Source organism: Camelus ferus, chromosome 5 (genome assembly GCF_009834535.1).
Source record: "Camelus ferus isolate YT-003-E chromosome 5, BCGSAC_Cfer_1.0, whole genome shotgun sequence".
NCBI classification, from domain to species: domain Eukaryota; kingdom Metazoa; phylum Chordata; class Mammalia; order Artiodactyla; family Camelidae; genus Camelus; species Camelus ferus.
This window is the reverse complement of record NC_045700.1, coordinates 81,417,798-81,437,826: the sequence shown is the minus strand read 5'-3', so window position 1 is coordinate 81,437,826 and position 20,029 is coordinate 81,417,798. Positions and strand designations below refer to the sequence as shown.

Genomic DNA, 20,029 nt, shown 5'->3' with positions numbered 1-20,029 from the left:
TATCTCCCACTCCCGCCAGGAATGTGGGGGAGAGGGCTAGCGAGGGTTTTCACCCCAAGTGACCTGACCCACACATACAACCCCTTTCCCCTACACACACACACACACACACACACACACACACACACGCACACAGAGTCACAACCCAGCACCCAGCACAGAGGTGACACCAGGTGGGACAGGAGCCTGGAGGCTGGGGTCTGCCAGCTCCTAAAAGTGTTACTTGTCAGAGAGAATGCGGCAACCCCTCAGACCTTCTGGGGCCCCTTTCAGCCAAGCAGCTGCTGGGCCAGTCATGGAGGGGAATGGCTGGAGAGGGGGCTAGAACTGGGGCTAGGGGTTGGGGGCAGGTGGTCCCGCCTGCTCTATACTTAGACTGGGGAGCCAGTCTGGGCTCTTGTCCTCCAGCTGTGTCATCAGAGAATATTTTGGGGATTGGCAGCTGCAGGCGCCTCTGCCACTCAGGCCCAAGCCTGGCGGGCGGTTGGGGACCTGGCGGCTGGAGGTGGGAGGGAGGAGGGGAAAGAGGCCCTGGCTGTGGGAGGGGGCTGGGAAGACTGGCTCTCCGGAGCAGGAAGCCAGGCCGCAGGCAGGGGAGGCTGCGGGGCCCCTCTCTGTGCAGGCAAACAGGAAGGACTGCCCTCTAGGCTCCGGGCCCCGGGCCCGGGAATTACCGCCGCCTCAGAGTCGCAGCTGCGGGCCGAGGGTAAGGAGGCGAGCCGGGAGCGGGCGGCCAGGGGAGAGCCCCGCGGGTCCCAGCACCCGGTCCCAAGACGCGCCCCGCCTCCTGGCCTCCCGCCGCTGCTCCGGGCCTTCGCCCGCGCCGCCGCGATGAAGGCAGGCTCGGGGGATCAGGGGAGCCCCCCGTGCTTCCTGCGCTTCCCGCGGCCCGTGCGGGTGGTAAGTGGCGGCGAGGCCGAGCTCAAGTGCGTGGTGCTCGGGGAGCCGCCGCCCATTGTCGTGTGGGAGAAGGGCGGGCAGCCGCTGGCGGCCTCCGAGCGCCTGAGCTTCCCGGCGGACGGCGCCGAGCACGGCCTGCTGCTGAGCGACGCGCTGCCCACCGACGCGGGGGTCTATGTGTGCCGCGCCCGCAACGCGGCCGGAGAGGCCTACGCGGCGGCTGCCGTCACCGTGCTGGAGCCTCCGGCCCCCGAGCCCGAGCCCCAGCCTGCTGAGCGCCCGCTGCCGCCGCCTGGGGCCGGGGAGGGAACCCCGGTGTTCCTGACGGGGCCTCGGTCCCAGTGGGTGCTACGGGGGGCGGAGGTGGTGCTGGAGTGCCAGGTTGGGGGCCTCCCTGCACCCACGCTGTACTGGGAGAAGGATGGGATGGCGCTGGACGAAGTGTGGGACAGCAGCCACTTTGCGCTCGAGCCGGGCCGCGCCGAGGGCCACCCGGGCGCGAGCCTGGCGCTGCGCATCCTGGCGGTTCGGCTGCCAGACTCGGGCGTCTACGTGTGCCACGCCTGCAACGCGCACGGCCACGCGCGGGCCGGCGCGCTGCTGCAGGTGCACCAGCCCCCCGAGAGCCCGCCCGAGGACCCCGACGAGGCCCCCAGGCCCGTGGTGGAGCCGCTCAAGTGCGCGCCCAAGACCTTCTGGGTGAATGAGGGCAAGCACGCCAAGTTCCGCTGCTACGTGATGGGCAAGCCCGAGCCCGAGATCGAATGGCACTGGGAGGGCCGCCCGCTTCTCCCCGACCGCCGCCGCCTCATGTACCGCGATCGCGACGGCGGCTTCGTGCTCAAGGTGCTTTACTGCCAGGCCAAGGACCGCGGGCTCTACGTGTGCGCGGCACGCAACTCCGCGGGCCAGACGCTCAGTGCGGTGCAGCTGCACGTCAAAGGTACCGCGGCGCCCCCGGGCGGCCGGGGCTCTGGAGAGGGGCCTCCAGCGCCCTCCTAGGCCCTCCTAACTCCAGCCCCACTCAATGCCCAGAAGATGGTGGGGGTAAGGGAGGCTGAATATTGAAATGCCATTTCCCACCCACCTCCCAGACTCCCCAGGGATTCGGATTTAGTAGGTCTACAGGGTACCTACTCTGGGAAATTCTTGGCAAACTCCCCAAATGATTCTGAGGCAGATGGTGTAAAACCACCCTTTGATAAAGGGCTTTAATGAATGATTGATGTACAGATCAAGAGGGGCCCAGAACTCTCGTACTCCAGTGGTTTTCAACTTCTTTGTTTACCACCTGCCCCGCCCCCCCCCCCCCCCGCCAATGGAAATCCCATCTAGGGCCCCAATATATAAGACAGATAAAAGGATCATTTTATGGATGTAAAATTCCAAGTCTTATTTACAACTTATAAAGTCAATCAGTGAAAACAAGAGGTCTATTTTATTTACACACATTTTAGGTGGAGGCTGCATTCATAACCAAGTCTAGTTTGTGAGCCTCCTGGGGAAGGCCTCATTGCAGGCCTCACACTGAGAAATTCCTGATTCACACCAAAGGTCAACTTGAGGGAGAGAGAAAAAAAATGCCCCACAATTTTTACTATCCTTTCATTAGACTGCTCTCCAGGTTTACAAGAAGAGGAAGGTGAAGGAGAGGAAATTTGTTTCCAAGTTGAGTCCCCAACCGTATCTGATAAATGCTTACTTTGCTCATAAATAGAAATTCATGGGTGAGGGGGGAGGAACACCCCAAACTCACACTGGAAGTGAAAGTTCCCCAAAATAGGAGTTTATCACAACTCACAACATTGTACCTTCCATAGTTATCACCTAACTTTTTCCCTCAGAGGAAAAAATGTTGGCAAATCTCCTGATTCCTGCCTGGCACGCAGTCAAGCATGTGGCACCTGCGCTGTGGTGGTGGCCTCCTGGGTACAGTTTGATGTGCACAAACTGGCCAGGCAGGGCTAAACTCTATCCTCCTGAGACAGAAAAGCCCAGCGGGAAGGCAGAGCTTCCCAGAGGTGCTGGACAAGACAGGTGTGCTTCCCCAGCAGCCCAAGTGAACCCACTGGCCCTTTCCATTGTCAGGCTTTCTTTTTGTAAAATGCAGTTTTGAAAATGGTTAAAGTACTTTCAAAATGAAATTCAGCTCAAACCCTAATAGAATTTTGTGGGCTACCTGTGAGGGGCCCCAGAGAACAGTTTGAAAATCATGAATGTGGTCCAAGCCCTTCCATCCCTTTAGGCCCAGGGTCATGAAAATGGCTTTGGTCAAGGTGATGTGAGGGCTTGTAAGTGTCAGGGTCAGATGAGAATTTGGGCCATCTGACTTCTCTCCCTGTGCTTTCTCTGATTCCACAATGCCTGCTGGCTCTGGGAGAAGAGCAAACGGCCTGAGCGAAGTGGGTTTAGGCAGTTGATGATGGGAGGAGAGTCTCCTGGGCCGGCCCTCTCCAGAGCCCTCTCTGGTCTCTCCCTTCTCCACAGAGCCCCGCCTCCGCTTCACGAGGCCCCTGCAGGACGTGGAGGGCCGGGAGCATGGGATCGCGGTGCTGGAGTGTAAAGTCCCCAACTCCCGCATTCCCACGGCCTGGTTCCGCGAGGACCAGCGGCTGCTGCCCTGCCGCAAGTACGAGCAGATTGAGGAGGGCACGGTCCGGCGCCTCATCATCCACAGGCTGAAGGCAGACGACGATGGCGTCTACCTGTGCGAGATGCGAGGCCGCGTGCGCACCGTGGCCAACGTGACGGTCAAAGGTCAGCTGGCCGGTGGGAGGAGGCCGAGACCGAGGCCGGTAGATGCCCAGACCCTGGGCTGATGGACTACCGTCCGTATCTCAGGGCCCATCCTGAAGCGGCTACCCCGGAAGCTCGACGTTTTTGAGGGAGAGAACGCAGTGCTGCTGGTGGAGACACGCGAGGCTGGGATTGAAGGGCACTGGAGCCGAGATGGGGAGGACCTGCCGGCCACCTGCCAGAGCAGCTCCGGCCACATGCATGCCCTGGTCCTTCCAGGGGTCACCAGAGAAGATGCTGGCGAGGTCACCTTTAGCTTGGGCAACTCCCGTACCACCACTCTGCTCAGAGTCAAATGTGAGGGCATGAAAGCCCCTAGCAGACTTCTCAAGGGCTGGACAGGAGAATCAGGGCAGGAGGGTGGCCAGATGCCCAGAAACTGGGTTGGCAAAGTGGACTTAAGGTCCGAGGGCTGTGGGAGGCTGGAGCAGGGCTAGGATGCAAACCCTGCCTCTGTCTTAGGCGTCAAGCACAATCCCCCGGGACCCCCAGTGTTGGCAGAGATGTTCAAGGGCCACAAGAACACAGTCCTGCTGACCTGGAAGCCTCCCGAGCCAGCCCCCGAGACGCCCTTCATCTACCGGCTGGAGCGGCAGGAGGTGGGCTCGGAAGACTGGATCCAGTGCTTCAGCATTGAGAAGGCTGGGGCCGTGGAGGTGCCTGGAGACTGTGTGCCCTCCGAGGGTGACTACCGCTTCCGCGTCTGCACGGTCAGTGAACACGGCCGCAGTCCCCACGTTGTGTTCCATGGATCTGCTCACCTAGGTGAGTTGGTCCTTCCTGGCTGGCCAGCGGTGGTACTCCAAGTAGCACCCTCCCCACCACCTTCCTCCCTTCCCCAGCCCTCGGTCCCTGTCCTGTAATATGCCTTCTACCTGCCAATCTCTGCCCTTTGCCCCGCCCCACCCCCTGGTTCTCATGGCTGTGCTTTGTCCCCATCTCAGTGCCCACAGCTCGCCTGGTGGCAGGTCTGGAGGACGTGCAGGTATATGATGGGGAAGATGCTGTCTTCTCCCTCGATCTCTCCACCATCATTCAGGGCACCTGGTTCCTTAATGGGGCAGAGCTCAAGAGTAATGAGCCAGAGGGCCAGGTGGGGCCTGGGGCCCTGCGGTACCATATAGAGCAGAAGGGCCTGCAGCACAGACTCATCCTGCAAGCTGTCAAGCACGAGGACAGCGGGGCACTGGTTGGCTTCAACTGCCCAGGTGTGCAGGACTCGGCCGCCCTCACCATCCAAGGTTCGTGCTGGTGGGGACCAAGGTGGGCAGATAGGCTCAAGACACAGAATTCCTGTTGGGAAAATGAGGCAGATGCTGTCTTGCTTCTCACATCTGGGCCAGGAGAGTAAGGAGCATCTGTGGTGAGCTCAGATAGAGGGCTTAGTGATCCAGAAGTCTGATTTCAACCCATGCACAGCAGATAAGGGACCCCCTTATTATCTTTTGTCAGCATCATATCCAAATTCTCCAGAGTACTTTGTAGTTTGCAGAATTCTGTCATGTTTGTCATCTCAGACAAACGGCCCCTGGCCCCCTAGTGCCTGACTGCTTCCTGCCCTGTCATGTAATTGCTAACACTCTCAGAGCAACTTTCTGGGTGCCGGGCCCAACCCTAATCACTTTACATACATTGATTAACACAATCCTCTTAACATCCCTATGTGATGGGTTCTTTTGTCACCCCAGTTTACAGATGGGCAAACTGAGGCCCAGAGAGGTTCAGTGACTTGCCCAAAGTCACAGAACTAATGAGTGGTGCTGCTGGATTATGAACCCAGGCAGTCTGTCTCCAGAATCACACTCTGCCACCTGGAGAGACAGGGGAGGAGAGGGAATGAGGCTTCCCTAAGGAGGACAGTTCTTGGTAGGAATCTGAAAATTCAGGGACCATGGTAACATTTGCCATTGCACTGTTGCTGGAGTTTGTAAGGCCAGATAAGGAATTCCTTGGTGCCTAGGCATGAGGCCTTGAGGCAGTTAGCTGCAGCATCCCAAGAGGAGGGCAAAGTAAGCAATAGCCAGAGCAGTGTTCTTAAAATGCAACCTGGGTTCACCAACATTGGAGTCATCTGTTGGGGGCTGGTTGACGATGCAGATTCCTTGGCCCTTGCAGGGAGGGACATTTTTAGCAGGCTCTCTAGGAATTCTTATGCACACTAAGAGTTGGTGTGTGAGCCCAAAACCATTTTTTAAAACTCCAACGAATGTGTCAACAGCCATCATCTGACCTGATGTGCTCACCCTCCCTACATTGGGCACATGCACCGGAGAGGGGTGCTTACTGGGGTTAGACTAGGATGCCGCCTGTGACTGTGCTTCTCACCGTGCAGAGAGCCCAGTGCACATCCTGAGTCCCCAGGACAAGCTGTCGTTGACCTTCACGACCTCGGAGAGGGTGGTGCTGACCTGTGAGCTCTCCCGGGTGGACTTCCCAGCGAGCTGGTACAAGGACGGGCAGAAGGTGGAGGAGAGTGAGTCGCTGGTGGTGAAGATGGACGGGCGCAAACACCGCCTGATCCTGCCTGAGGCCGGCGTCCAGGACAGTGGCGAATTTGAGTGCAGAACGGAAGGGGTCTCAGCCTTCTTCAGTGTCACCGTTCGAGGTCAGGGACCACAGCAATCTGGGCTCATTCCAGCTGAGGCTGACCCTGAGGGCTGTGTGAGCCCTGCCCCCTGGTCTGCCTGCCTGGGGGTCCCTTCCTGGGAGGGCCTAGTGGGCCAGGGGTCACATGTTTTGAGATCCCGCTGCCTGTGCACCACCCTCTAGTACATTTGGCCCCCGCATACCCGCTGCTGGGGGAGTGTGGGGGGAACTCAGTGCAGGTAAGGGAAGAAGATGCAGGAGCTAACATTTGTTTGGCACCTGCTGGCCAAGTCTTGTGCTGAGTACTTCACTTTCATTTAATCTCCACAACTATATGAGGACCAGTACCTCCATTCACAGATGAAGAAACTGAAGCTCAGAGAGGTTATGCATCCTGCCCATTATCACACAGCCAGCAAACACCCTAGCTGGGTTCACACCCAGGAGTGCTTATCCCACCGCCCCAGGAGGCCAGGGTCAAAGGGAAGCTTTAGGTGCAGTAGTCCAAAGGCTCTCAGAAGTCAGCCTACATTCTGGCTGCTTCAGAACCACCCTGGAAACCTGTCATAAGTGCATAGCCCCAGGCTCCTGTGGCCTCCAGAGCCAGAATATCCAGGACAGAGACTGGGGATCCACTCTGGGAGGACAGCTCAGGAACCAGTGATCCAGCTCAATCAATCTTCTCACTTTGAGCGCAAATCCTGTTTCAGCCCCATTGCCAGGAGGTCCTCTGGCCCCTGCCTGAATGCACCCAGGGATGAGGAACTCACTACCTTTAGGGAGCACTACCCCATGGTGGCACCACTAAGTCATTACCACCTCCTGCCCATCCTGGGGCCACGCAGCAGGGGCTTCCTCGTGAAAACAGCAGCAAGCACCACCCTGATGTGTCCTGCGATAGTGACCTCCTCTCTGCCTAGACAAAGACCCTCTGTGTCCCCACCCAGTCCCCTCTGATCCTCTGGAGACTCACAGCACTCAGGTGCCACATGATCTCCTGTCATGCCTCACCTGCCACGCCCTCAGTGTTCCACGTCATCGCCCCAGAGCCCCCAGCACAGCTGGCCTCCCTCCCAATGTCCTCCTGGGAGGAGACTCTCCTAGCCAAGTGACCAGTACAGACTCATGTCTCCCATGAGTGGGTGTCTGTGTGACCCCATCTCTGCTGCCCTCCAGACCCCCCAGTGCACATCCTGGACCCCCGTGAGCATGTGTTTGTGCATGCCATAACTTCGGAATGCGTCATGCTGACCTGTGAGGTGGACCGGGAGGACGCCCCTGTGCACTGGTACAAGGACGGGGAGGAGGTGGAGGAGAGCGACTTTGTGGTGCTGGAGAATGAAGGGCCCCATCACCGCCTGGTGCTGCCTGCCGCCCAGCCTCCGGACGGGGGCGAGTTCCAGTGTGTCGCCGGGGATGAGCGGGCCAGCTTCACCGTCACCATCACAGGTGGGGCTCTAGGTGGGCTGTGGGACATGGAAGGTGTCCCCTAACCCCACCTGGGCAGTCGTCACATTCCTGGACCATGGTTCCCTCCCCCAAGTTGGTCACACACCCCACCCCCTTTCTCCTCTACCCATGGTCTGCACCCTGAAGTTCAGTTACCAGCTGGAAGCGTGTGGTCACAAGCACACCTGTCTCAGCTGCACAAGTGACAGGGAAGCCCTGCCTTCTCCATTCTCCTGAAGGCCCCTGCCAAGAGGGAACTTCAGAGCTGGCAACACTACCACAGGGCAGGGTCTAATGGGGGTGGGCCCAGGCACTAGGGGGTCAGAAGGTCTGAGGCCAGCAGGAGACCCCCGCTCCGTCTGGGCACCCAACCCTCCTCTCCCTAATCTTACCCTTCATCCTGTCCCTGCCCCAACCCAGAGAACGTAGTGTTTCTACAGCTGAGGCTGACACCACAGTCCCCACTGTGCTGCTGTGCCTCTGATGTGCTTTGGTGACTGTGGTCATGCCTCCACCTGTGGGTGACTGTCCGAGCAACTGTGAGTCACGGTCCGAGGGAGAGCCTTCTTCTTCACCACACAGCCCACTTTCCAGGAGCCGGGAACAGGCATGGATCAGGCAGGGCAGCCAGGCACCTCAGCCCCAGCTGACATCCAGCCATGGCTGTCCCTGTCCTGTAGATGTCTCCTCGTGGATCGTGTACCCCAGTGGCAAGGTATACGTGGCAGCCGTGCGCCTGGAGCGTGTGGTGCTGACCTGCGAGCTGTGCCGGCCCTGGGCTGAGGTGCGCTGGACCAAGGACGGCGAAGAGGTGGTGGAGAGTCCGGCACTGCTCCTGCAGAAGGAAGACACTATCCGCCGGCTGGTGCTGCCTGCCGTCCAGCTGGAGGACTCCGGCGAGTACTTGTGTGAAATCGACGATGAGTCCGCGTCTTTCACCGTCACTGTCACAGGTGTGGGTCCACCCCAGCTGCCCAGGGTTACCAGAGGACGGTCCTGAGCCCCTGGGGGAGTTGGCCACAGAGTCCTTAGCTAGCATATTGTGGAGGAGAAAGGTGGGACTGTGGGTGCATGTACTGGGGGTCCCTGCCTGAAAGAGCCCAGGGTCCTTGTTCGAGTAAGCAAGCTCCTCTCTGGCACCCAAGGCCGGGAATAGCTGTGCTCCACCAGCTCATTTACTGAGCAATTCCTATGTGCCAGGCCCTGGGACAGTTGCTGTAGGTCACTGGTGTGTAATGCAGACACGGTCCCTGTTGTCAGAAAGCTGCCAGTCTAGTTGGGGAGGCAACTGTTAACCAGGGGTCGCAAACGGGCAGTCCCTAGGGTCCCATACAGCCCACAGATGTGTTTTGTTTGGCCTGCAGAGTCTTACCAAAGTCAGGACAGTTCAAATAACAACCCGGAGTTATGCGTCCTCTTGAAAAAGCCGAAGACCCGGCGGCTCTGGTCCCGCTTCCCCCCATGGCGACGGACAGCTGGCGCTGAGTAGTAGCTGACCCCATAAGATGGGGCCCACATTCTTCTGTCCCACCCTCCCCGCCGTTTCTGCCTCCCCACAGACCACTTCAGCCACTGACCTTACCTTACCTGGCCCCCGTGGGCATCTGAGTTTGCGACCCCTGTGTTTAACCAATAAACACACAAATAAATGTACAGTGACACCTCGTGACAAGTGCTGTGAGGGGTGAGGGCTCAAGAGAGCAGAGCAGAAGGTTCAGGGAGAGCCTCGGGGAAAGTTGCCATGCCACCCACAGGAGCCAGCCCTGGGCTGGACTCTGAACACTCAGCAGCACTTAGACACACATGCTTGCCTCCCCCCTGAAATGCACAGCCTGGCAGGAAAGCCGGACATGTTAGAGAACTGTAGAGTGTGGGTGGCCGAGTATTGCGATAGCGTGCAGTGGGAGCCCAAGGCTGGGGGCTGCTAACCTGGTTGGCAGGCAGGAAGTGCCTTCAAAACAGATATTTGAAGCAGGGGCTGTGTTAGCTAAGTGGGGGTCGGGGTTTGGGCTAAAGGTGGGGAGAGAATGTTCAAAGCAGGAAAGCACAGGACAGCTGTGGAAGTGATGTTGGTTCAGTGCCGGAAACTTTGGGGCTGCAGCTCACAGCGCCAACCCAGTGTGTATGTGATGGGGGCAGGGGGTGTAGGACCAAAACAATACTAGATGGCACAAAAGAACCCCACTGGCTGCACTTGAGAGACCATCCTACTGCTGGTACCATCTGGTTGCCTCTCCCCTGCCCTGCCCTAGGAATAGTGCCTCAGCCTAGGCTGAGCTACTTAGGGCCCCCCGACTCCATGCACCCCAGTTAGTGCAGCCTGGTGCGCACAAGCCACAAAGCCAAAGAGGCCTTTCTGCACATGTTCTGTCCTGCAGTGACTCCCTTCAACCTCTCCGGCCCCAAGCCCTGGCCAGACATAATGGCTGTGGCCACACACATTCCAGTCCACACTTGTCCTCCCCACAAAACACCGGATTCTCCATGGGGAAGCTCACACAACACACCACCTTGGCTGTGGACCAGGAGAATCAAGCCTGATGCCAAACTGAGGTCCCACAGCTCTGCAGACACCCCAGCCCCATTGCTGCACCCTGTGCTCATTCCACTGCCTCCATCACCACCCGTCATCCCGCAAGGCCCCAGAGAACCAGCCTACATTTTCTAGACTCTTGGAACAAGTCCAGTTAGGGAGGCGGAGGCAAGGGCTGAATGTTCACGGGTGGCCACATCTGCCCATGCGCACCTCTGCAGAGACCTAGACCAAAAAGCTAGCAGTTCCCCAGTCCAGCCACAAGGTGGCCAAATGCTAAAGGAGCACTAAAGGGGCCTGGAGACTTGATTTTGGGAGACCTCCCAGGTGCATGGAAGCATGGGCAGGCCCAGGCTCAGTGCTCTGGTCACCTCCAATATTGCCATGGCTCCTTTCTGTGAAAGACTGACCACTTCAGAGCAATTGGAGATGAACTCCTGGAACCAATGTTTAACATCCCCAGGGAACTTAGTCATGTGCAAAACTCATTACTGAGTTTCCTGCAAACTTTGATTTGGAATCCCTACCACTGCTTCCAGAGTTTGTTCCCTTTAACAGATGGTAGTTCTTCCTCCTGCCCTCAACTAGGTATGAGGTATGACCTTAAGAAAGTTGCTCAACCACTCTGTGCCTCAGTCCCCTCATCAGAAAAATAAGGATAAATCAATATGTACGTCCTAGGATTGCTATGAGGGTGTTAAATGCTTATGACAGTTCCTGGAGCTTTAGGAAGCAGTATGTAAGTACTTGCTATTACAGATCCACCATCCCTTATCTACAATTCTGATTTTTTTTTAACAAAAGCTCAAAATCAAAAGGCTTTTTGTAAGTTAGGTGTTAAAAGTCAATTCAGTGAAACCTGAGCTTAACTCTGTGAAACTATTTCTACTTTTTAATTACCCTGCTTAGAGTGAATATATCTATATGTTACACCACAGAAATGTTAATGTGACTGATTATGGAGGTAGCACTGTGGGGGCTGAGGGGGTTATGTAATATATGATAAGTGTACCATTTCAGGAATCAGAAGCATTCTGGATTCGTTGACACCTCTGGCCCCAGGGATTTCAGAGAACAGATTGGGGACCTCTTATTCCTTTTTATTATTATCTTTATTACTCTTGTGATTGTGGGCAACAGGGACTTCATGCTGCCAGATGGCTCCAGTGAGTTTGTGACAGCCTGTGGTTGTCCCTGCTCTGCAGAACCCCCCGTGCGCATCTTATACCCCCGGGACGAGGTCACCTTGGTCGCTGTGAGCTTGGAGAGTGTGGTGCTGATGTGTGAGCTGTCACGGGAGGACGCCCCCGTGCGCTGGTACAAGGATGGGCTGGAGGTGGAGGAGAGCGAGGCCCTGGTGCTGGAGAGTGATGGGCCCCGCCGCCGCCTGGTGCTGCCCGCCGCCCAGCCGGAGGACGGGGGCGAGTTCGTGTGCGACGCTGGAGACGACTCGGCCTTTTTCACTGTCACCGTCACAGGTGGGCGGTCTCTGGGACGTCCTGGGCAGGCAGAGAGGCGGGAGGCTGAGGGACCCAGCCCTCCCGCTTCCTGCACGTTCAGGGCCCTGCCTGCTGCACACGCTTTCTCTCGCCCCCCAGCCTTCTCGTTCTCAGCTGTCTGAGAGGCCTGGCTTGCCCAGATCAGGTCAGAACAGTGACCAGAGGTCTGGTGGGGACAGCCCAGCAATCAGGAGCACTAATTCATTTACTCAGCAAATACGTGCTCAGCTCCATTCTGGATGCTGAGGCATACAGTAATGAACCAATGAGAGAAACCTGTCTTCACGAAGCTTGCATTCTCGCTAGAGCGAGACAGAACAAATATGTAAAATAGATGGTTTTTCAGGTTGTGATCAGTGCATCAGAGGCAAAACAGGGAAGTAGGGTAGGAAGTGGGGGCGGGGTAGGGGAGGCCACGCACTCAGGTCAGATAGATCTGACTGTTAGTATGGGTCTACCTCCCTCTGTCCATGTGACCTTGGGCAAGTCAGTTCCCTGTAAAGAAGCTTCAGGTCCTCATCTATAAGGTGAAGCCAAAAATAGGGAGTGTCAGGAGGAGCTGGGAAAAGAGCTGCAGTGTGCTTAGCATGGCACCCAGCACACAGTAAGTGCCCATGGATTGTAGGTGGCACCATTCCCAAGAGCTGTACTGCAAATGGAGAGGGCTGAGAATCTAGTGGTGAGGCAGGTGGAGGCCTACTGGCTGAGCCCACTCACCTTCCCCTCTCTGTCCACCCACCAGCTCCACCAGAGAGGATCGTGCATCCAGCCGCCCATTCCCTGGACCTGCAGTTTGGGGCTCCAGGGCGTGTGGAGCTGCGCTGTGAGGTGGCCCCTGCTGGGTCCCAGGTGCGCTGGTACAAGGATGGGCTGGAGGTGGAAGCATCGGAGGCCCTGCAGCTGGGTGCCGAGGGGCCAGCTCGCACCCTGACCCTGCCCCACGCTCAGCCGGAGGATGCTGGGGAGTATGTGTGCGAGACTCGTGACGATGCCGTCACCTTCAATGTCAGCCTGGCTGGTGGGTGTTCCTGGCCAGCCTGGGTAGGGGAGGCAGAGGCAGGCCCCAGCTGACATCTCCTCTCTCTGTCTAGAGCCCCCAGTGCAGTTCCTTGCCCCAGAGGCAGCCCCCAGCCCACTTTGCGTGGCCCCCGGGGAGCCAGTGGTGCTGAGCTGTGAACTGTCCCGGGCCGGAGCCCTTGTCTTCTGGAGCCACAATGGGAGGCCAGTGCAGGAGGGTGAGGGCCTGGAGCTCCGCGCTGAGGGCCCCCGCCGGATTCTCTGCATCCGGGCTGCAGACCTGGTCCATGCAGGCCTCTACACCTGCCAATCCGGGGCAGCCCCGGGGGCCCCCAGCCTCAGCTTCAACGTCCAAGTGGCTGGTGAGTATAGCCTGGGCTGGCTGCCTGAGAGTTGTGCCCCTAAACCCACGAGTCTCCCCTTTCTCTAGTACCCCTTGCCCAGCCCTTGCCCCACTGCTCTCAGTCCCTTTCCCCATCTTACCTCCCACTGCCCTCCTCCTAGCCCTTCACCCCAGTGACCCCCAGCTCTGACTCCACAGAGCCCCCCGTGCGGGTGGTGGCCCCCGAGGCGGCCCAGATGAGGGTTCGCAGCGCCCCAGGTGGGGACCTAGAGCTGGTGGTGCACCTCTCTGGGCCGGGGGGCCCTGTGCGCTGGTACAAGGACGGGGAGCGCCTGGCAAGCCAGGGGCGGGTGCAGCTGGAACAGGACGGGGCAAGGCAGGTGCTGCGGGTGCGGGGGGCACGGAGCAGGGACGCTGGGGAGTACCTGTGCGACACGCCCCAGGACAGCCGCATCTTCCTCGTCAGCGTGGAAGGTAACAGTGCACCCCTCACACCCTTTGGGCCCTGGCCCCCTAAGGACCACACACCCACACCGTTCTGGGCCCCCTCACCCCCACCCCCACCTCACTGCCTCTGGCTCCAACCAGTGCATGCACAGCTATTTCTTGGATGAGGTGTCAGGGATCCCTTTTCCAGGAACCCTCAGATAGGAGGAGGCACAGCCCAGTGCTTAAAAGCAGGGCTCTAGAGTCAACCGTCCCTCCCCTAGGTTCCAATCTGAATTCAGCTTCCCAATAGCTGTGTAACACTGGCGAGTTGCTCAAACTCTCTGGGCCCCAGCTCCAAAGTGGGGGTAGTGCTTGTCCTATAGGGCTGTTGCGACATTTAAATAAGATAAATAGGGACCATAGTGAATGATGTTATTATTAGGGAGTCATAGAGGTAGGTGCCAGGCCCGCATTGAGAGGAGTTGGCTAGGAGTGGAAGGGAGTTGACATCTTGTCCTTTGAGACACCCCATGGCTGACACAGGAAAGTTCTGTTCGGGAACTGGGAGATGAGGACCCGTATCCGGAGGAGGGGATGAGGAGGAGGGAAGGGGAAAGACCCAGCCCACCTCACTGCCTGACCTTGCCCCCCAGAACCACCGGTGGTGAAGCTGGTCTCGGCGCTTACACCGCTAACTGTCCATGAGGGTGACGATGCCACATTCCGGTGTGAAGTCTCCCCACCAGATGCCGAGGTCACCTGGCTGCGCAATGGGGCCATTGTCACTCCAGGGCCCCAGCTGGAGATGGCCCAGAATGGGTCAAACCGCACGTTGACCGTGCGAGGCTGCCAGCTCGAGGATGCGGGGACCGTGACTGCCCGAGCAGGGGGCACAGCCACAAGTGCCCGGCTCCATGTTCGAGGTTTGATCCTAATGGAGAGAAAGTAGTCTTGGCCCGGAACCTATTCTCCAGGCCCCAGCCCTAGCAGGGGGAAAGATCCCTGAGAGGGAGCAGGGGGTCAGCCTCCAGGCCCTACCAGGCTCCATGGCCCCCTCTCCCTTTCTCCCCAGAAACGGAGCTGCTGTTTCTGCGGCGGCTGCAGGATGTGCGGGCAGAGGAAGGCCAAGATGTGTGCCTTGAAGTGGAGACAGGCCGAGTGGGTGCAGCGGGGGCTGTGCGCTGGATTCGGGGTGGAGCACCCCTACCCCCTGACTCCCGCCTGTCCATGGCCCAGGACGGCCATATCTACCGCCTCTTCATCCACGGCGTTGTGCTGGCTGACCAGGGCACCTACGGCTGTGAGAGCCACCACGATCGCACCCTGGCCAGGCTCAGTGTAAGGCGTGAGTGCCCTGTCCTCTCCTAACGCATCGCCCACCCCATGGCACAGCCTCTCCTGGCTGGCCCAGGGCCCTTCAGACCCCCACCAAAGTGCCCCTTGCCGCAAGGCAAGTCAGCCCTGGCCGACCCCCAGGAGTGTGACCTGAAGCAGCCTGCCCAAAGCGAAACTTTTCTTTTTCTAATATTTTCTATTTACCTTAGAAGTCCATGTGGATTTCGCATTCCATTTCATATGTCCAAGTTGGCTTTGCTATAAACGTAAATGTTATACTCCAGAAAGATGTGCTGGGTTTATCTTTTCAGTTACCTGCCCCAGGATGCATGGGCCCATCTGACAAGCAGGAAGCAGATAGCACCCCTACCCCTGAGCCCTCTATGAACTGTGTGACTTCATACAAATTACTTAACCTCTCTGAGCCAAATCTTCCTAAAAATGGAGTGGATGCCTATTTTAAGGGTCTTTGGGAACATTTGAGAAATAGCCACACAGAGCTTGGTAAATGGTTGTTGGTGGTGATATATATTCTCATCTAATTTTATTTCATTTATTTAATCACAATAAACCTGTGTCTCAATGCTATTAGCCTTGTACAGTTGGAGAAACTAAGGCCCAGAAAGGTCAAGCCATTTGCCAAAGGTCACACAGCACACAAACTGTGTGACAGAGCTAGGATCAAGTCCAGATGGTCTGACTCCAAATTCTGTGCTCCTTCCAGTGTCACAGCACCCCTCACCCAACCTCTTCACCCCCTAACTACACATCACCCCCTTTATGTGTCCCCTCCTCCAACCCCACTAAGCTCCTCTCTCACCCAAGTAAGGCCAGCTCTGCTCCCTTCTTTCTGCACCCTGGTCCTGTACTTTGTTCGATAGAACCTTACTAGATTGGGTGTTAGGGTGGTGCAGGCAGAGCCAAGGGGTGTGCAAGTCCCCCAAACCCCTGGCCAGATTTGGAGCCCTCATCCTCCCTCTTTCCTCATTTCCCCCCACCAGCAAGGCAGCTTAGGGTACTGCGGCCTCTGGAGGATGTGACCGTCATCGAGGGGGGCAGTGCCACCTTCCAGCTGGAGCTGTCCCAGGAGGGTGTGACTGGGGAGTGGGCCCGAGGTGGAGTCCAGCTGCAGCCAGGGTCCAAGTGCCAAATTCATGCAGAGGGCCACACTCACCACCTGGTACTCAGTGACCTGGGCCTGGCAGACTCAGGCTGCATCTCCTTCACTGCGGATGCCCTGCGCTGTGCAACCAGACTCACTGTGAGAGGTGCGGCCTCTGGAACCATCGCCTGTCTGCTAACTGCTCTGGGTGTGACCATACTGACACCACTACCTGTGTGTCTCCCACTCACCTTGCCTGTCCCAGTGTGGCCCTTGTTGACCTCCCTGCCAGAGTGTGACTCCCTTGACCCTTTGGCCACGTGTGGCACCAGTGACTGCCCTGCCTGAGTGTGGCTCCACTGAGCCTCCAGTCCCTGTGGACCACTGGCTGTGCCGCTGTAAGATGCCTGTGCTAGGGTGGTCCCTGTTGCCTGCCTGCCTGACCGTGGCCCTGCCAACCACTGTGAAGGTGAGCTCACTGATCATGCCTGCTGCAGCCCCCTCTGCCTGCCTGAGTGTGCCCTTGTGACTACCCAAGTCCCAGTGATCCACTGACCATGCAGGAGGGTGACTCCACACCAGCAACTCTGCTTCAGGGTCCCCCGGTTTTGCTTTCAGCCCCAGTGTGTTTCCCAATGACCACATCTGCTCTAGGGTCCCACCATTGTTCCTCTAAGCCCATGTTGTCCCCACTGGCCAGTTTTTCCTGTCCATTCCAGCTAGTGTGGCCCCCACTAACCATGCCTGCCTATGGGTAACTCCACTGACATCTCTACTCCAGTTTCCCCCATTCCCCTGTACCCTCAGTATGTCCCCCACTGATCCCCTTAAATGTGACCCCTATCTGGTCATTCCTGTCACACTGACTGCTCTGTTCCTGCTGTGTCCCCCCACTGACCAGCATCCCCTTTGGACCACTTATCCCAGCATGCCCCTCACTCACTGGTGCCCTCTGTTAATCACCTTGTCTAAATATGCCCACTAGTGACCCCTTGTGCTTAAGTGTATCCTACTTCTCCTGCTCCCAGAAGCCCCAGTGACCATTGTTCAGGGACCACAGGACCTAGAAGTGACTGAGGGTGACACAGCTACGTTCGAGTGTGAGCTTTCCCAGGCCTTGGCTGACATCACCTGGGAGAAGGTCAGAGCTCAGTCCCAGCCCAGCCCATTTCAGTTTCATAACAGCAATAACAAGGCCCCAACAGAAATAACTAAAACTCAGTGAGTGATATGCCTGGCACTGTGCTAAAATTTATTTGCATTTAATCCTCTAACCCATCCAGCAACCCTATGAGGTAGGTCTTATTATCTATAAGGAGACTGATGCTCAGTGGGGTGAAGCATTGCCCAGGGGCAGACATAGAGCCCATATTTTAATCCAGGATTCCTGATTCCAGAATCCACGCTCATGGCTAGTATGATCGGTAAATGACTCTAGGCTTCCCGCTCCTGTGACCCCCCTTCTTACACCTAAGGTTCCCAAAGGGTGCCACCTTCCCATGAGATTCCTGCCGCGGTCCCGGTCCCGAAGGCGCGGGATGGCCCTACCCCATAGCGTAAACCTGCCTTGAAACCGCTTGGCATCAACAGAGGGCGCCGCCGCCTACTGGGGCTGCGGCTGCCGATGCCCAACCGAGTTCACACCGACACTGTGCGACTCCCGCCCTTAGGACGGGCGCCCGCTCACTCCCAGCCCTCGGCTCAGGATCCAGTCCCTTGGCACACGCCGCCTTCTCCAGCTGCGGCGCTGCGGCTCCTCAGACGCTGGGACCTACAGCTGCGCGGTGGGGATGGCACGCGGCGGGCCTGTCCACCTGGTGGTGCACGGTGGGTACGGGGTGCTGCCCAGGCCGGGCACTGCCATGGGTGCTGGGCCCGCGGACCAGACTTGCTTCCGAGACTCTCTTGGGTGCTTCTAAAGCGAGGACGAGATGTGGGCGTGGTCCGGTACCGCCACTCCCTCCTCACGCCCCTGACTCCGCCCCAGAGCGCAAGGTGCCGGTGCTCTCCGAGCTCCAGTCGGTGCGAGCGCGGGAAGGCGACGGAGCCACATTCGAGTGCACCGTGTCGGAGGTCGAGACCACCGGGAGCTGGGAGCTCGGAGGCCGCCCGCTTAGACCCGGAGTCCGCGTCCGCGTACGACAAGAAGGTCTGGCCGACTTTCTACCCACTCTGGCCTCTCACTGCTCCGCCCCCGGCTCAGACAGACCCCGCCCTACTAGGATAAGTCCCACCTCCAGCTCGAGTAGGCCCCGCCCCACAGCCCAAGGAGCAGTCTCCTGGTCCTTCCCAGGCCCCCAGTTTGAGCCCTCGGTCCTGGACCGCCCCTCTTTCCCCTCGGCATCCCAATTCCGCCCAGCCCCGCTCACATTTACCGCCACTGAACCGACCCGGGGACCTACTGCGGCCCCACTCTCATCCCCGACCCCTCTCCAGAGGCGGCTCCGGCCTCTCTAGCGGCCCCCCTCACCCCCAGGGAAGAAACATATCCTGGTGCTGAGCGACCTGCGCGCGGAGGACGCTGGAGAGGTCCGCTTCCAGGCGGGACCAGCCCAGTCCGTGGCTCAGCTGGAGGTTGAGGGTAAGAAACTGGGATGAGGACGGCCTGAAGTGGGCACTGTCTCGCCTTGGGACTGGCAGGCTGACAGCTGGTCCGGTGAACCCTGCTTCCCCGCCTCCTTCCTCGCGGGGCTCTCCTGGAGCGGGTCACAGAGGGCAGTGCGTTTCCTGGGGAGGAGATGGGGAGGAGGAGACTTTGAGTTTGAGGGTAGAGAGGAACTGACTGGTGGCATAGAGATCTAAGACCAGGAGTGGATGCTGCAGAGGGAGGGAAGATGCTTCTCTCCTCCTGGGGGCCCTGCGTGTCCTTATTAACTTAAGCCCTCGTCCTCCATCCCCAGCACTGCCTCTCCAGATGTGCCGCCGCCCCCCTCTTGAGAAGACGGTTCTGGTTGGGCGCCGGGCGGTGCTGGAGGTGACTGTGTCCCGCTCGGGGGGTCAAGTGTGCTGGTTGAGGGAGGGAGTCGAGCTGTGCGCGGGAGACAAGTACGAGCTGCGCAGCCATGGCCCCACCCACAGCCTGGTCATCCATGACGTGCGACCTGAGGACCAGGGCACCTACTGCTGCCAGGCTGGCCAGGACAGCGCCCACACACGGCTGCTGGTAGAGGGTAAGTAAATCCGATTGAGCAGAGGTCAGAGAGGCAGGTCAGCTGGCCAGCGGTCGCCTAGGAACCCGTGGGCTGAGACACACCTCCTGCAGGTTTTCCTGAACTTGGGATGGCAAGATGGTTCTGAGATGTGTTGGAGATGGGGAGTGAGGAGGCAGGCGGGACATCACAGCCAGGGCTGAGGAGAGGAGGGAGTCCTGTGTTCTCAACGGGAAACACTAGATTTAGGGCAGCTACTCCCACCTTTCTACACTCCTTCCTCTCTGAGCTTCTCCTCATTTCCTCCTGCCTCTAGACCACGTTTGTCTCTCCTGAATGACCCATTTGTACTCAAGTCCCTCTCCTTCCCACCTACCCTGGTCTGTGCCCCTCACCTGTCCCTCACCCCTCCTGCTCTCTGCCCAGCTGGCTTCTCAGCCCATCTCAGTGAGCTCCACATCAGCCTGGGCAGAGGGCTCCTGAGCTGGTCCCATTTCTTTCCTTGTCCACATAAGGGATGCCCTACCCTCCACCTGAATTCCTGCATTCCCTTCAGATGCTTCGCCTTGCCCCACCTCTAACTGGCCACCTGCCCTTTCCTGCCCCCACAGACAGCCCTGACAGGAGTCCAGAAAGGGTGGAGCAGAGGGTGAGGGCCCAGTTCTTCCTGTGTAGGAGCCCAGGCTCTGCCAGGAGAGAGGAAGGTGGTACCCACTCTCTCCCCAGCCCCACTTGCTCTCATTCCTCTGCAGGTAGCTAGGAGGACCCAAAGAGGCCAGGCAGGTGCCCTCGGACAGCTTGGAAGGCATGTGCCCTTACCCCTGGAAGCGGTGGGGAGGGAGGGGAACCAGAGGTGTTGGGAGACAATAAAAGTGGTACAGCCCCTTTCCT

General features: G+C 58.4%; 1 protein-coding gene across 4 annotated transcripts; it reads left to right on the top strand.

The window, feature by feature from the left end:
- Positions 1-521: 521 nt before the first annotated feature.
- OBSL1 (obscurin like cytoskeletal adaptor 1) lies at positions 522-20,023 on the top strand. Of its 4 annotated transcripts, XM_032480331.1 has the most exons (21): positions 522-1,843; positions 3,388-3,657; positions 3,742-3,993; positions 4,159-4,461; positions 4,641-4,937; positions 6,029-6,301; positions 7,459-7,731; positions 8,412-8,684; positions 11,470-11,742; positions 12,506-12,781; positions 12,855-13,142; positions 13,322-13,597; positions 14,206-14,475; positions 14,625-14,897; positions 15,889-16,155; positions 17,018-17,130; positions 17,660-17,816; positions 17,977-18,138; positions 18,466-18,570; positions 18,890-19,159; positions 19,891-20,023. In XM_032480331.1, exons 1-21 carry the CDS (start codon positions 832-834, stop codon positions 19,896-19,898), a joined length of 5,691 nt encoding a protein of 1,896 aa, XP_032336222.1. In that variant the 5' UTR covers positions 522-831; the 3' UTR covers positions 19,899-20,023. The 4 variants fall into 4 exon arrangements, 3 of the variants coding, with proteins under 3 accessions (XP_032336222.1, XP_032336224.1, XP_032336223.1); XM_032480332.1 differs by lacking the exon at positions 13,322-13,597 and having other exon boundaries at positions 693-1,843; XR_004320101.1 differs by lacking the exons at positions 17,660-17,816; positions 17,977-18,138; positions 18,466-18,570; positions 18,890-19,159; positions 19,891-20,023 and having other exon boundaries at positions 693-1,843; positions 15,889-16,458; positions 17,018-17,113.
- Positions 20,024-20,029: the final 6 nt, after the last annotated feature.

Excerpts from the sequence above, each read along its gene's own strand:
- OBSL1 (XM_032480331.1), top strand. The coding sequence starts at position 832 with ATGAAGGCAGGCTCGGGGGATCAGGGGAGCCCCCCGTGCTTCCTGCGC. Across the intron at positions 7,732-8,411 it reads CTTCACCGTCACCATCACAG|ATGTCTCCTCGTGGATCGTG; the intron begins GTGGGGCTCTAG and ends CCTGTCCTGTAG. Across the intron at positions 14,476-14,624 it reads TGCCCGGCTCCATGTTCGAG|AAACGGAGCTGCTGTTTCTG; the intron begins GTTTGATCCTAA and ends CTTTCTCCCCAG.